General features: G+C 52.0%; 1 protein-coding gene across 2 annotated transcripts; it reads left to right on the forward strand.

Moving 5' to 3' along the window:
* The first annotated feature begins 3,572 nt into the window (after window positions 1–3,572).
* Window positions 3,573–10,814, forward strand: ART1 (ADP-ribosyltransferase 1). Of its 2 annotated transcripts, none has more exons than XM_075919676.2 (5): window positions 3,573–3,726; window positions 6,218–6,295; window positions 7,048–7,804; window positions 9,015–9,053; window positions 9,962–10,813. In XM_075919676.2, the coding sequence occupies exons 2-5, from the start codon at window positions 6,218–6,220 to the stop codon at window positions 10,054–10,056; spliced, it is 969 nt and encodes a 322-aa protein (XP_075775791.2). In that variant the 5' UTR covers window positions 3,573–3,726; the 3' UTR covers window positions 10,057–10,813. The 2 variants fall into 2 exon arrangements, with proteins under 2 accessions (XP_075775791.2, XP_075775792.2); XM_075919677.2 differs by lacking the exon at window positions 3,573–3,726 and adding an exon at window positions 3,771–4,978 and having other exon boundaries at window positions 9,962–10,814.
* Window positions 10,815–12,796: the final 1,982 nt, after the last annotated feature.

Here is a 12,796-nt window from a genome sequence, read left to right on the forward strand (position 1 = left end):
GCCTCTTTTTGTCTGACCATGTGAAGGCAGGTCTAGGAATGTGCTTTATGGGTGAAGTTTCCCCCTGTGCAGAGGCCCTGGAACCATTCAGGTCTACACAGACCCTGGGCATATTGTGTCCTGCACTTACTAATTCTAAAACAAGGAAAATCTACAGCAGAAAGCCTCCAGCAGATCGCCAGAATGCAGCATGCTGGGAATGTGCACACAGTCGCCTCGAGGATGTGAGATGAGACATGCAAGAAGGAATACACAGGCTCAGGGCATGTCTTCCCTATGGGCCGGATCAACGGAGCAGTGATTGATATAGTGGGGATTGATTTATCATGTCTAATATAGAATTTGGAACTGCTAAAAATAATAGATAATGATTTTTTAACACATAAAACCCTGTGCCCAGCACTAGTAACTCAATACTGGATCTCATTCTGGCCAAGAAGAGTTAATTGTTGCCCTAAAAAATAGCTGTTGCCTAGGTATCAGTGATTATGATCTGGTTGCAGTTACACTGTGCAAACAGAATATGACACTTACTAGTCATCTCTACATTTGCAACTTTTGAAGGACCAGTTTTCTCAAGTTTAAGGCCATTGCTGGCATAATAAACATGAATCCAAAGTGGGAAATGTTGATAAAAACTGGGCATTTTTAAAGATATTCTAAAAGATACCCCAGAAACCCACACATGACAAAAAAAGTTATGCTGGACAAGAAACCATCCTGATTTAAAGGTGAGAAAGAAAGAAAGAAAGAAAGAAAGAAAGAAAGAAAGAAAGAAAGAAAGAAAGAAAGAAAGAAAGAAAGAAAGAAAGAAAGAAAGAAAGAAAACTTTAAAAATGTAGGTGACTGATAAGGGAAGCTAAAGAAATCAGTGCACTATCAATGGCCAGGAGAGTTAAAGATAATAAGAAGGCATTTCTTAACTATATTAGGAATAAAAGGAACCTGAGAATAGGCTAGCTGTAGATGGTAGATGAGGTTAAAAAGACAAATATTCAGTAGCTATTTCGGATCTGTGTTTGGAATTAGGGATGTGAAGGACTAGGTGATTAGTAGTCAACAAGATAGTCGACTAGTCGCTCCCTCCCCCACCTTGCTGCCTCTATCAGAGGCCAGGATCAGCTGCTCCATGTGGCACTGCCACTTTGAATGCCTCAGGAAGTACGGCGTGAGGCTCCTTGCGCATTTCAAAGCGGCCACGCTGCATGGAGTCTGGGGTCAGTGGGGGAGCCCCCAGCTGATCCTGGGCTTCGGCGCTTTCACCTTTGAAGTGTAGCAACGGCCTTTGAGCATTGTGCAAAAATGCATTGTCTATTCAATTAGTCAATTACGCTTATTTGGAATGAAGCAGGTAGGTGTATCCATCCCAGATGATGTTCTGGGTGGAGTAGAACATTTATCAGCTAACAATCCCTTCTGGCCTTGAATTCTTGGACACAATGAAGACCCCGGGAATGTTCTTACCCCAGGCCTGCAATGTGTCTGTGCTGCCGTAACACACATGCAAGCGACTGGCATGGGGGATCCCTTGTAGCATTATCCAGTTGTGGCAATGGGGAGGCGGGGTGCATTTTCTCTCTTCCCTAGCACAAGAGAGGGCTGCCCCCCGCCCAATTCATGGAGATAGCTGGGGCTGCCTGTCGCTCATCTCCTGGCTAAGCCATGCGGTTGGGAATTCGAAAGGCCCTTAGAGCACATGTTGTAATGCTTGTAAGCAGCACATGGGGCCATTTCCAGGGGAAAAGGCCATATGCCATGTTTACAATGTGAAAAGCAACACACACACACACACACACACACACACACATCCCGCAGACGGTGTCTAGCTACCACTCTGTCCTGGCTCAAGTCAGTCTTACTCCCCAGGTAAGATTGACTGAGTGAGGAGCCGGGGTCTGTCAATGGTGATTTGAGGCTCTTCTGAGGCTCGGCTTGCAGCTCCAAACCAAGAGTCTAATGCAGGGGTGGGCAAAAGGGCCTCCACTGGCCGGATCTGGCCCACGGAGTCCCTGCCTCTCCCCCACTCCCAGGCCAATTAGGGCCTGGGGGGCGGGGGAGCATGCAAAACCTCCTCCACTCTGCCCCCGCCCTGTGCTCCTTGCAGGTCGGGAGAAGGCTTTGTGCACTCCCCCACCCCTAGGCCCTGATCGGCCATGGGGCAGGGGAGCGCAGAAAGTCTCCTCCAATGCCAGGGGCATGGGCACCTAAGGGAAACGTGGGAGGGCAAAGGCACTCCCTCTCCCTCAGACCAATCATTGTCTGGGGGTGGGAACTCAGAAGTATCTTGGCTCCACCCCTTCCGCTTGGTGCCCCACCCTTTCTGCTTGAGGCCCCGCCCCTTCCTGTGCCACCCGGGGCCAATTCAAAAATATCCCAAGTGGCCTCCAGCAAAATCATAGAATCATAGAGCTGGAAGAGACCTCAGAAGGTCGTCAAGTCCAGCCCCCTGCTCTAGGCAGGACCAATCCCAACTAAATCAACCCGGCCAGGGCTTTGTCAAGCCGAGACTTAAACACCTCTAGGGATGGAGACTCCACTACTTCCCTAGGGAACCCATTCCAGTGCTTCACCACCCTCCTAGTGAAATAGTTTTTCCTAATATCCAACCTGGACCTCTCCCACCGCAACTTGAGACCATTGCTCCTTGTTCTGCCATCCGTCACTACTGAGAACAGCCTCTCTCCATCCTCTTTGGAACCTCCCTTCAGGAAGTTGAAGGCTGCTATCAAATCTCCCCTCACTCTTCGCTTCTGCAGGCTAAACAGGCCCAAGTCCCTCAGCCTCTCCTCATAAGTCATATGCTCCAGCCCCCTCATCATTTTGGTTGCCCTCCACTGGACCCTTTCCAATGCGTCTGAATCCTTTTTGTAGTGGGGGGGCCCACTACAAAAACTATTGCCTACCCCTGGTCTAATGGCTAACATCCCCTCCCCCATTTTATACATGTAAGTTCCTATTGGAGTCTACAGGTACTACAGTGGCATGCTACAATCATCCATCCTTCACTGGTGTTAATCCCCGGGTGTTCCATGGTTATCCGCTGATGGCGATTGTCAGGGTTCCCACTGTTATCGCCTGTTTGTGTCACTTTCTTGGAGGCCGCCTGTCTCCTGGGGGTCTGTCAATTTTGCTAATTTATTCACATGCACACACTTCCTCCACTCACGCCAGGCAGTTTTGCAGAACATTCCAGGCAAGTTTCCCATTTAGAAGGGATTCTACAGTTACTGAAGGAAGTACGAAAAAGGAACCTTGCTCAGCTTAGTTGGTGATGGAGACAAGAGGTACAACGTCATTTGTAAAGTTAACAGGAAGCAAGACCTGACAGCAAACATTGTCTAATCATGAGACACAGGGTGAAACAGAAGCATTCAGAACTTCTCAGCTAGTCATTGTACATCCTATTTATATTCTTGTATCCATACTAAAATATTACATGTTGGCTACTCAGTTGGTGCAAGGGCGTGGCCAGGGGCATTTTCACAGCTCAGTGAAAGACTTATTCCTGAGGGCCATGCGAAGCCGGGCTATAAATAGCCAAGCACAACAAATGGATCAGCTCCAGACCTGGGTGAAGGCATTTGCCATAAAAAGAAATAGCAGCTGCTTCTCAGCTGTCATGTCCACAAGGCCCAGAGCAGAGAGCAGCCGCCACGCCACAGGAGCTAGGGGAAGCAGAGACGCCCCAGCCATTCCCCACCTGCCTCTGGGGCAAGAAGAACCCAGGTAAAAGTTCTCACTTCTTCCAGCTCAGCCGGAGAAAGCTTGTCAATTTCAGTAACCCCAGCAGACGGCAGCGTCCAGCCAAAAGTGACTTTTTTAATGGCCAGGGAGGGGGCGTGTGAAATCAGGGCTTGAATTTTATGACGCCGCTTTGTCCAAGAAATGGTTCTAAGTCTTTCCCGGGCCAGCTAAGACAGGAATCCATCTGTGGATTGCTCTGAACACACTGCCCTCTGTTCCGTACCTGCCGGGTGCTATTTAGTGTCACAAGGGAGTGTAGAGGGACGAGGGTTTTCAGCTCTCCTGAGAGTCCCTCCGAACGTGCGGCCGCTGCCTCTGTCGCTATCCACAAGTTGAATATTTGTGTATCAACTTGCTGACTCTCCCCACAAGGAGAGATTTAAAAGCCTGGGGCTTTTCAGCTTGCAAAAGAGACAACCGAGGGGGGGATAGGATTAGGGCTCTACCAAATTCACAGTCCGTTTTGGTCAATTTCATGGCCAGGGATTTCAAACATCCTAAATTCCGTGATGATGGCAGCGATTTAAATCTCAGATGGCACGGTGGTGTAACTGTAAGGGTCCTGACCCAAAAAACAATTTGTGGAGGGGTCAGAGAGTTATTGTCGGGGGGCCTACCCTTACTTACAGCCACTGCTCTCCAGCCACCCAGCTCTGAAGGCGGCGCAGAAGTAAGGGGCACAATACCACGACACCCCTAAAATAACCTTATGACCCACCATTCCCTTTTGGATCAGGACCCCCAGTGTGAGAAACATGGGTGTCCCCTGTGAGATCTGTGTAGTATAAAGTAAAAGTACATAAAAGACCCAATTTCATGGTGGGACACCAGATTTCAGTCTGTGATATGTTTTTCATGGCCATGAATTGGATAGGGCCCTAGATATGCTGCAGGTTTATAAAATCATGACTGGTGTGGAGAGAGTGAATAGTGCAGTGTGATTTACTCCTTCCCATAACCAATGAAATGAACAGGCGGCGGGTTTAAAACAAACAAAAGGAAGGAGGCGTAGCTAAGCAAATATGGTTTATGCTCCTAGTCCTTTCCCCCAGTGAGTCACTATATCTTAAAATCATAGAACCACAGCGTTAGAAGGGACTGAAAGGGTCCTCTAGTCTGGAAAGTCTCAGCCAGAGGACGTGTCCCCCGGGATACGCCAAGGTCCAGGGGATACATCAGCTCTTCTAGAGATTTGCCTACTGTTATGACAGGCTACATAAAAAGCTCTAACAAGGTCAGTACACCCCAAAATTTCATACAGACAACGATTTATATATACTGCTCTCTAGGTGATCCACTGACATGTAATCGTTCGAATCCAGTTGGTTTAATTTGTAACTCGATGGCAAAAATGAGAAAATCAGCCATATTTCAGTAACCGTCTGCTGGGACACCTGTACTTTTAGGTCTGATCTGTCAAGCGAGAAGCTTTTAAGTGAGGTGAAACTTGGGTTATCCCAGCCAAACCGGACTCCCAAAAGGGGGACAGCAGTCTGGGAAGGCTGAGAGCCACTGAACTAGGCTAATCCCCTTGTCGAGGGATGAAGGCAGTGGAGAGTTCTCAGAGCCGCTGGTACTGCTACTGAAGGCCAGCAGGGCTGACAGCCACTGTAGGCCCCGGGCTAAGGCATGTGGGGAAGGAGGCTTCATGTGGGATTTTCACATGGCCTCTCTCTGAGTGTAGTTGAAGATGAAAATACTTCCACTCCCCTGGCCTTGTCTCTTTATACTGGAAATCCAAGAGGGCAGTGACTCTCTGTGGCTGGGTGTCTGTGTGCAGCCCCTAGCTCATAGGTTTCCAAACTGAGGGAAGCGCCCCTCTGGGGGGCGGCATGATGAAATTCCGGGGGGGGGAGGAGTCCCCCCCAGTCTCCTCCAGTCCCCCTCAGTCAATCCCCCTCCCATGAAAGAGCCCTATCCATCCAGTAAAAAAATCAGAAAATATCATGTGAAATGTCCGGTATTTTCCGTTTTTCCTGGCTCGAGCTTCCACGGGAGTTTTCCGCTCGGGCTTCAAAATGGTCACCTTAAAAGGGCAATGCCTGCTCTTAAAAGGGCAACCTTTTTGCTCAACAAGTTTTGCTGCTATTTTTGTTTTTCGGCCCCGGTCAGTTCCTTTTTTTTTTTTTTTTTTTGCTCAGCAAGTTTTGCTGCTTTTTTTGGTGGGTGGGGGTGGGTTGAAAAGCTCCAGCTGAAAAGTTTGGGAACCACTGCCCTAGCACATGGAAGCTGCCACTATGCTAGGGGGCTCATGGTAATGGATTTTAGAATGCTCAAGTGTCCCTGTAAAAAGGGCCAGAAATCTGTAGTCTGTGGGGGAAAACAATGGCCTTGACAGACAGACAGACAGACGTCCTGTCTTCCCACCATCTCCCAGGTGCTCTGTCTCTTTAACAGACTAGAGCTAGGTATGAATAAATCAAGTACTGATCAGCCTAAATACTGAGGTCTGAGTGTGTTTATATTCTTCCAGATGTGGATGGCGACGATGGAGCGTCTCAGACCAGTTTTTGTCCTCTTGGTGGTTGGGGTCTTCATGGAAAGCCAACAGGTACACACGGGGGGGGGAGGGGGCGGAGGAGGCTCTGCTAAAAATAAGCAGCAGTAAAAACACTTAACGATGACATCATCATCAGGGTTCAGCATTAACACTCCATTGGGATGAATGAGGCTTAGGGGTATTGGTTATGGGGATCTGAGCTCGGCCCCTATAGGCCGCCTCTGAATCAGCTGAACCAATAGGAATCATAGTCTAGATAAGGCTCTGTTGGCATCCAGTGGTTTTATCCCCAAGTTCATTCATCTGAGGTTTAGCTGGTGTGTGGGTAGAAATGGCCCAGCCGTAGGAGTTCTGCTCCGACCAGCTCCCGCATGGGGTGAGCCGAACCAGCGGGATCTTTCTGCAGTGTTCCCTTGGGACCCATGTGGCAGGAGGCAGGGCACACTGGCTGGCGCCAGAAGGGCAGAGTCTATAGGCTAGATCCCCAGCTGCTGTAAATCAGCTTAGCTCCATTAATTCTTGGCGGATTGACACCTCCGGAGCTTCTGACCCATGCACACCCCTGGCAAACAGGGCAGAGCTATACGCCCTTTGTACCTGAGGCCAAGGCAGATCAAGGGACTTGACCAAGGTCATACAGGAAGTCAGTGGCAGAGTAAGTATCATCCCATCCTAATCTCTGGACCATCCTACCCCTCGTGCCTTAGCTCTGCCATTTGGCTCTTGCTGTCCCTGGAGCCTAGCTAAGGCCTGCTCCGCCATCTATGTCCGGCTCCATCACCGTGTTCTCCTTCTGCCTGCAGGGCCAGGGATTCCCCCTCGGCAAGAGAGACCTCTTCCCCGTCACAGAGGCCGTGCTGGACTTGGCCCCCAGGGCCTTCGACGACCAGTACAAGGACTGCGCCGGCATGATGGAGGCCGAGCTGGGGGAGCTGAACCGCACCGAGTTCGCCAGCAATGAGAACTACGCCGAGACCTGGCTGGAGGCAGCCTCCTACTGGAAGGAGAGGAAGGACACTAGCAACGTGCCGCAGAACTTCAAGCCCGAGTACGCCATGGCCGTCTTGGCCTACAGCAGCCAGGGGCCCCTGCACATGCAGCCCCTTCACCAGGAGTTCAACGCCGCCGTGAGGGAGGCCGGCCGCACCCGGGACTCCTACCTCAGCCACTTCAACTTCAAGACCCTGCACTTCCTCCTGACCAGAGCCCTTCACGTCCTGAAGGCCGCCGAGCCCGCGCGGTGCCACCAGGTGTACCGCGGCGTCCGGGGCATCCGCTTCAAAGCCGAAATCCGCAAGCCCGTCCGGTTCGGCCACTTCACCTCCACGTCGCTGAAGAACGAGAGCGCCCTGCGGTTCGGGCAGGACACCTTCTTCTCCATCAAGACCTGCTTCGGGGCCAACATCAAGAACTTCTCCTTCTTCCCCGACGAGGACGAAGTGCTGATCCCCCCCTTCGAGAAATTCAAGGTCACCAACTTCACCCAGGCTCAGGGCAGGACCATGATCCAGCTGCAGTCCCTGGAAAGCTCCAGCAACCACAACTGCGAGTATGTGAAAGGTAATGTCCGCTCCCAGGGAGAGCTCCTGGTGGCCTCTTCTGAGCTTCCCTCCGGCCTGCAGGGCACCGAGAACCGCGGGGGACGCTTGGCCCAAGGGGACGCCCCAGGCTCCCTCGGCGTCAGAGCTGTTTGGAGCTGGGGATCCAGTCTGGGGAAGGAGGGTCAGAGACAAGTCTGAGGGTGGAAACAGGGCCAGCTCTCCAGCCCTGACCTCCAGGGCCAGGCCAGCTCTGGTTCTGTGACTGGGCCTCATGCAGGATGCTGCGGGCTCCGTTTTGCTTCTGAGCAGGGAGAACGAAGCCCTGGAGGCGCCTGTGAGTGGGGGGATGTGATCAGATGCCTGGCTGACCCCCTTCCCATGCCCCGTTCTAGCCACCAGCTGGCGGGAGGCACTGGGGGGCAGCTGCCTCCGAGATCGCTGATTGGGGGTGGTCCTATTCCAGAGCCTTGGTATCCCAGCCTGGAGCTGAGGTAGGGACGGAGAGGCTGGCAGGCAAGGTCCTGAGCAGGACTCTGAAGACTTGAGCTCATGTCCTGGACATCCCTGGGGAAGCGAGTGTCTCTCTCTGAGCCGCTCCCTGCCTGTACTAAGGGATGAGCAATTCCTTTCTCCCTCTCCTGGCCTACTGCTCTGAGCCCAGCCCAACCCCAGGGACGCCTCTGAGCCCAGGGACGCCTCTGAGCCCAGCCCAACCCCAGGGGGCCCTGATCTTGGCTGGGGCGTCAGATAATAATGTACGTCTTGGACGAGAAATTCCCAGACCCCCATCACCTTGTGGGTCCTGATTTCGTACCTCCTGCGGCGCTCCAGGAGAACGGTGAAGTGACGGCCCAGAGCAAGGGATGGAAACAGCATCTTCCACCATGCCACCCAGGTGGCGGGAGCTCTGCAGCCAAGCAGAGAGGGGCAGGGCCCAGGTAACCCTGGCAAAACCAAAGGCCTCCCTGTGAAACAGCTCCCCACACTGCTGTGCCCAGTACGGAGGGGAAAGGGGTCTGCCGCCAGTAGAATGGTCCCTTCCTTTCCTGACTGCCGCTGGTTGACCACCCAGTCCTGCTCCTCTGTGGCCCTCTGGATGTCAGTGGCCTGGCTCCATTCCCGCATGCGGCCCCGATATCTGAGTAACCTGGACTTGGGAGACGGGGGTGAAAGTGGCATAGTGGGCTGCTTGGTTCTTGTTATGGAAATGTTGTTGGTTTCTTTGGCAGAGAAAAGATGCAAGACCCGAAGATGCGTTTTCAACTCTGGTAAGAACCTGGAAGCTAATCGGATTCTTCTAGGGAGACAGCAAAGAGATAACACCCCAGTATCCCCCACACATACTCTGAGACATAAAAATAGCTGTAGTAGGTCAGACCAAAGGTCCATCTAGCCCAGTCTCCTGTCTCCCAACAATGGCCAATGCCAGATTCCCTAGAGCAGTGGTTCCCAAACTTTTTGTCATCACGCCCCCTTTTTTATTTTTGAGAAACCCTCACACACATACCCAAAAAAATAGCAGCAAAACTTGTTGAGCAAAAAAAAAAAAAAAAAAAAGATTGCCCTTTTAAGGCAGCCATTTTTAAGTCTGGCCCAGCCTGAGTTGCGCATATTCCAGCGGATGCCCAAGCAGACAGACGGACCAGGCTCTTTCTTGAGGAGGGATTGATGGGGGGCTGTGTCGCCTCATGCCCCCCCTGGAATTTCTTCATGCCCCCCTGGAATTTCTTCATGCCCCCCTCCCCAGTTTGGGAACCCATGCCCTAGAAGGAGAAAGTGAACAGAAAAGGGAATCTGTCACCCATTCCCAGCCTGGCAAACAGAGGCTAAGGACACCATTCATGCCCATCCTGTAATAATTATTGATGGACCTAACCTCCATGAATTTATCTAGTTCTTTTTTGAACCCTGTTAAAGTCCTGGTCTTCACCATGACCTCTAGCAAGGAGTTCCACAGGTTGACTGTGTGTTGCATGAAGAAAAATTTAAACTTTTGTTTGTTTTAAACCTGCTACCTAGTCATTTCATTTGGTGACCCCTAGTTCTTGTGTAATGGGAACAAGTAAATAATTCTTCCTTATTCGTTTTCTCCGCACCAGTTATGATTTTACCGATGAATCCCCTCCCCTTACCTTCCCTACTTAAACTGTTTTTCCCTCTTTCTCGGCCTCTGCAGGAATGAGCAGTTTCTCCTCCAGCCCACAGCACCTGTACCTCCTCGGTGGAGTCCTTCTGGTGGCCAGTGCGTTGGGAGCACCTGGCTTCCTTTGACATCCTACTTGCTCTTGCTCCCTGGGCTTCTGTTAAATCTCTGTAGACACTGCTTCAAGGGAAAGGACAGGAAGAAGAACAAAACCCCGGAGCCCATCGGCTGGTGCTTCAGGCCTCAGACAAGTGGGGAAGGAATGAAACGTTAAAGGCTCAGAGCTAAATTAGGTTGAGTGGTTGCCTGCTCAAAATTGACGGGGGTGAACTCCCCCAGCGCAGCGATCAGCACGTGATGTAGATGTGAGATAAGGCCCATCTGCCTTGGCAGGCTTTGGATTAGGCCATTATACTTTATTTTCTATAGTAACCCTTCGCCATGACACCAGTGGAGTGTCATAACCATGAGTGAGGTCCAGTGCCTGGTGGCTAAAGGGTTAACTGTGGCTCCTGTCTCTAGCCAGGTATCTGATCAGCCAATAACAATGCAGGTAGGGATTTCAAACTGGGACAAAGAAATTTTTAACTTTCCCTCCTTTGTCCGAGTCAGCGCAGTTTCTTCTAGGTAACAGGGAGATGGGAGGCCGTCTCTCTCTCCAAGAAAAGTCTCCTCACAATATGCAAGTAGGGCAAAGCTTAGTTAGCCCATCAGGTTTTATTGTTTTCTGGTTTGGGAATTTGGAATTGATGTCTGAGCTGTTCAAAGTGTATTTTTTTTCCTTTGTACTTAAAGTCTTGAGCCCAGGGGGTCTCCCTGAGTATCTAGATTAATTGGGGCTTCCTTTTCATCTAGTCACTATGCTTGCAACTGTAGTATTGTTTTGATAATAAATGTTTGTTTTCTTTTTCTAATTAACCTGGTATTGGTTCATTTCTGTGTCCTGGAAAATCTGTCTGTGAGTGTCTGCCGGCCTCTGACTACGGGGTAGCTACCACAGACTGCAGCTTATTTTCTCTTTTCTTTTTCAAGCTCTTTGGGGGAAAAGAGCTTGAGGTATCCCTGTGGTTTTAGGGAGGAGGTTTCCAAGTGATCTCTTCCAGGGTTTTTTTCTTGGAATTCTTGGGTGGTGGCAGCGGATATGCTCCAAAATCTGAGTATTAGGATTTTGGGGGGAAGCTTTTGTACCAAAGCCTGTAAAGATAAGGTTTTGGGGTGCTTTTACAGGCCTACACTTCTGCATTTGTCATGCCAGAGTGGGGGACAGCCTTGACATGGAGTCACTCCTATTCACGGCCATCGTTTGGATCGATGGGGCCGCAGGCAGTGCTAGTAAACTAGTGCCCTGAGCCCCACATCAGCTGGGGGCTGGAGGAGGTTTTTGAGTGTGATTTTTATAACCTTTAAGCAACACTCTAATGAAATACTTCTAAGCCAGACTTTCAACTAAGGTCCTGCGACTAACACAGTAAATTCAGAAACTGGCAGCACACACCTGGGGTCGGCACATGCCTGTGACATGGCTCCATTCCCACGCAAACGGCTCGTTCACAGGTTCGGTGTTTGCTCATCGCTGGGGCAGGCTTTGCCACTTGTAAGTTAACTGGAGGGTACTGTCTCCTCCCTCCCCCCGCCAGTGACTTTGGAAATATTTTTGGAGTGGGGGTGCCGAGCGGCACCTCCCCTTTACAGCTGTTGAGATCAGGCTGCCAACTCTCCCAGACCAGACGCCTTTGCTGCAAATGGCGCCTGGTCGATCCAGTCCTGGAGAGTTGGCAACTCTCACCGCCCCACGGATGGGGCTACAGCTGGGGGCTGTGGCAGAGCCCTGGGCCAGCAGCAGGATCTTGGGGCTGGCGGCCAGCAGAGCCCGCAAAGGGTTGGCAGGTGGCAGGACCCCAGGGGAGCCAGTGGAGCCCACAGCAAGGCAGGCGGGTGGCAGGGCTGATGGGACCCCAGTGGGCTGCCCGGAGGCTAGGACCCTAGGATAGAGGAGCCAGCAGTGGGGCTGACTCCCAGGTACAGGTAAGCCAGGTGCAAATCTGGGGGTACTGCAGCCCCCCCCCATATTTTCTGTGTCCTCCCCCCACACTGTTTCCCAAACGTCAGCTGTACGTGGTTCTTGTGCGAGGGAAAGGACTGGAAGAGAGACAGAAGGCATCTCACATGTTCTTTCCCTTGCTCTCTGCGCAGGGCATCTCCAGCCCTAGGGAACACAGGGGCAGCGCTGGGCGGTGGAGAGACCCTGCCAGACAGACTGAGCTGGGGACAAGTGGGGAGAGCGGCTGGGCTGCGAATTCACTTCGCGTTCGTTCCTTTTTCCCCTGGATGCCTTTGTAGCCCATTCTGCCCTTCGTGCCTCGTGACCTGCGGCCGCGGAACACGCCCCTCCCCAGCGCTCGGACGTGTGTTTTACTGGTTTCGCTAGAACTCTCCGGGCGCCGACAGGGTTTGGTGCCGCTCATTTTCCATTCCTAAAATGACAGACTGCGCCGGAGCTGGCACAGCCCACGTGGGCGCGGGGCAGGAGAGGACACGTCTCTGGGGGAACAGCGGGGGATGGACTTTCTCTAGGGGCACCCTGCAGTGTAAACCAGCCAGAGTGACCAGGAGTGACCAGCCAGAGCCGCCAGGTGGTGCAACTGCCCTGGGGGAGGCTGGGTGGGCAGAGATAAGGAGAAGTGGCTCCCAGGGGAGCAGAGTAATTGGGTTGGAGAACTGAGGGGGCATCACTGTCCATCAGGCCAGAAGGTACCCGGGGGATGGCCCCGCTGTAACTAACCGAACCCTAAGGCCTCCGGGGGGAACGTTCCAGCCATTGAACCCAGGTGGCACGTTGAGTTCAAAGACACCCCCCAGGCAGGGACT

Source organism: Pelodiscus sinensis, chromosome 1 (genome assembly GCF_052426305.1).
Source record: "Pelodiscus sinensis isolate ZL-2025 chromosome 1, ASM5242630v1, whole genome shotgun sequence".
Taxonomy (NCBI): domain Eukaryota; kingdom Metazoa; phylum Chordata; order Testudines; family Trionychidae; genus Pelodiscus; species Pelodiscus sinensis.

Excerpts from the sequence above, each read along its gene's own strand:
- ART1 (XM_075919677.2), top strand. The coding sequence starts at position 4,949 with ATGACAGGCTACATAAAAAGCTCTAACAAG. Across the intron at positions 6,296-7,047 it reads TCTTCATGGAAAGCCAACAG|GGCCAGGGATTCCCCCTCGG; the intron begins GTACACACGGGG and ends TTCTGCCTGCAG. Across the intron at positions 7,805-9,014 it reads CAACTGCGAGTATGTGAAAG|AGAAAAGATGCAAGACCCGA; the intron begins GTAATGTCCGCT and ends TTTCTTTGGCAG.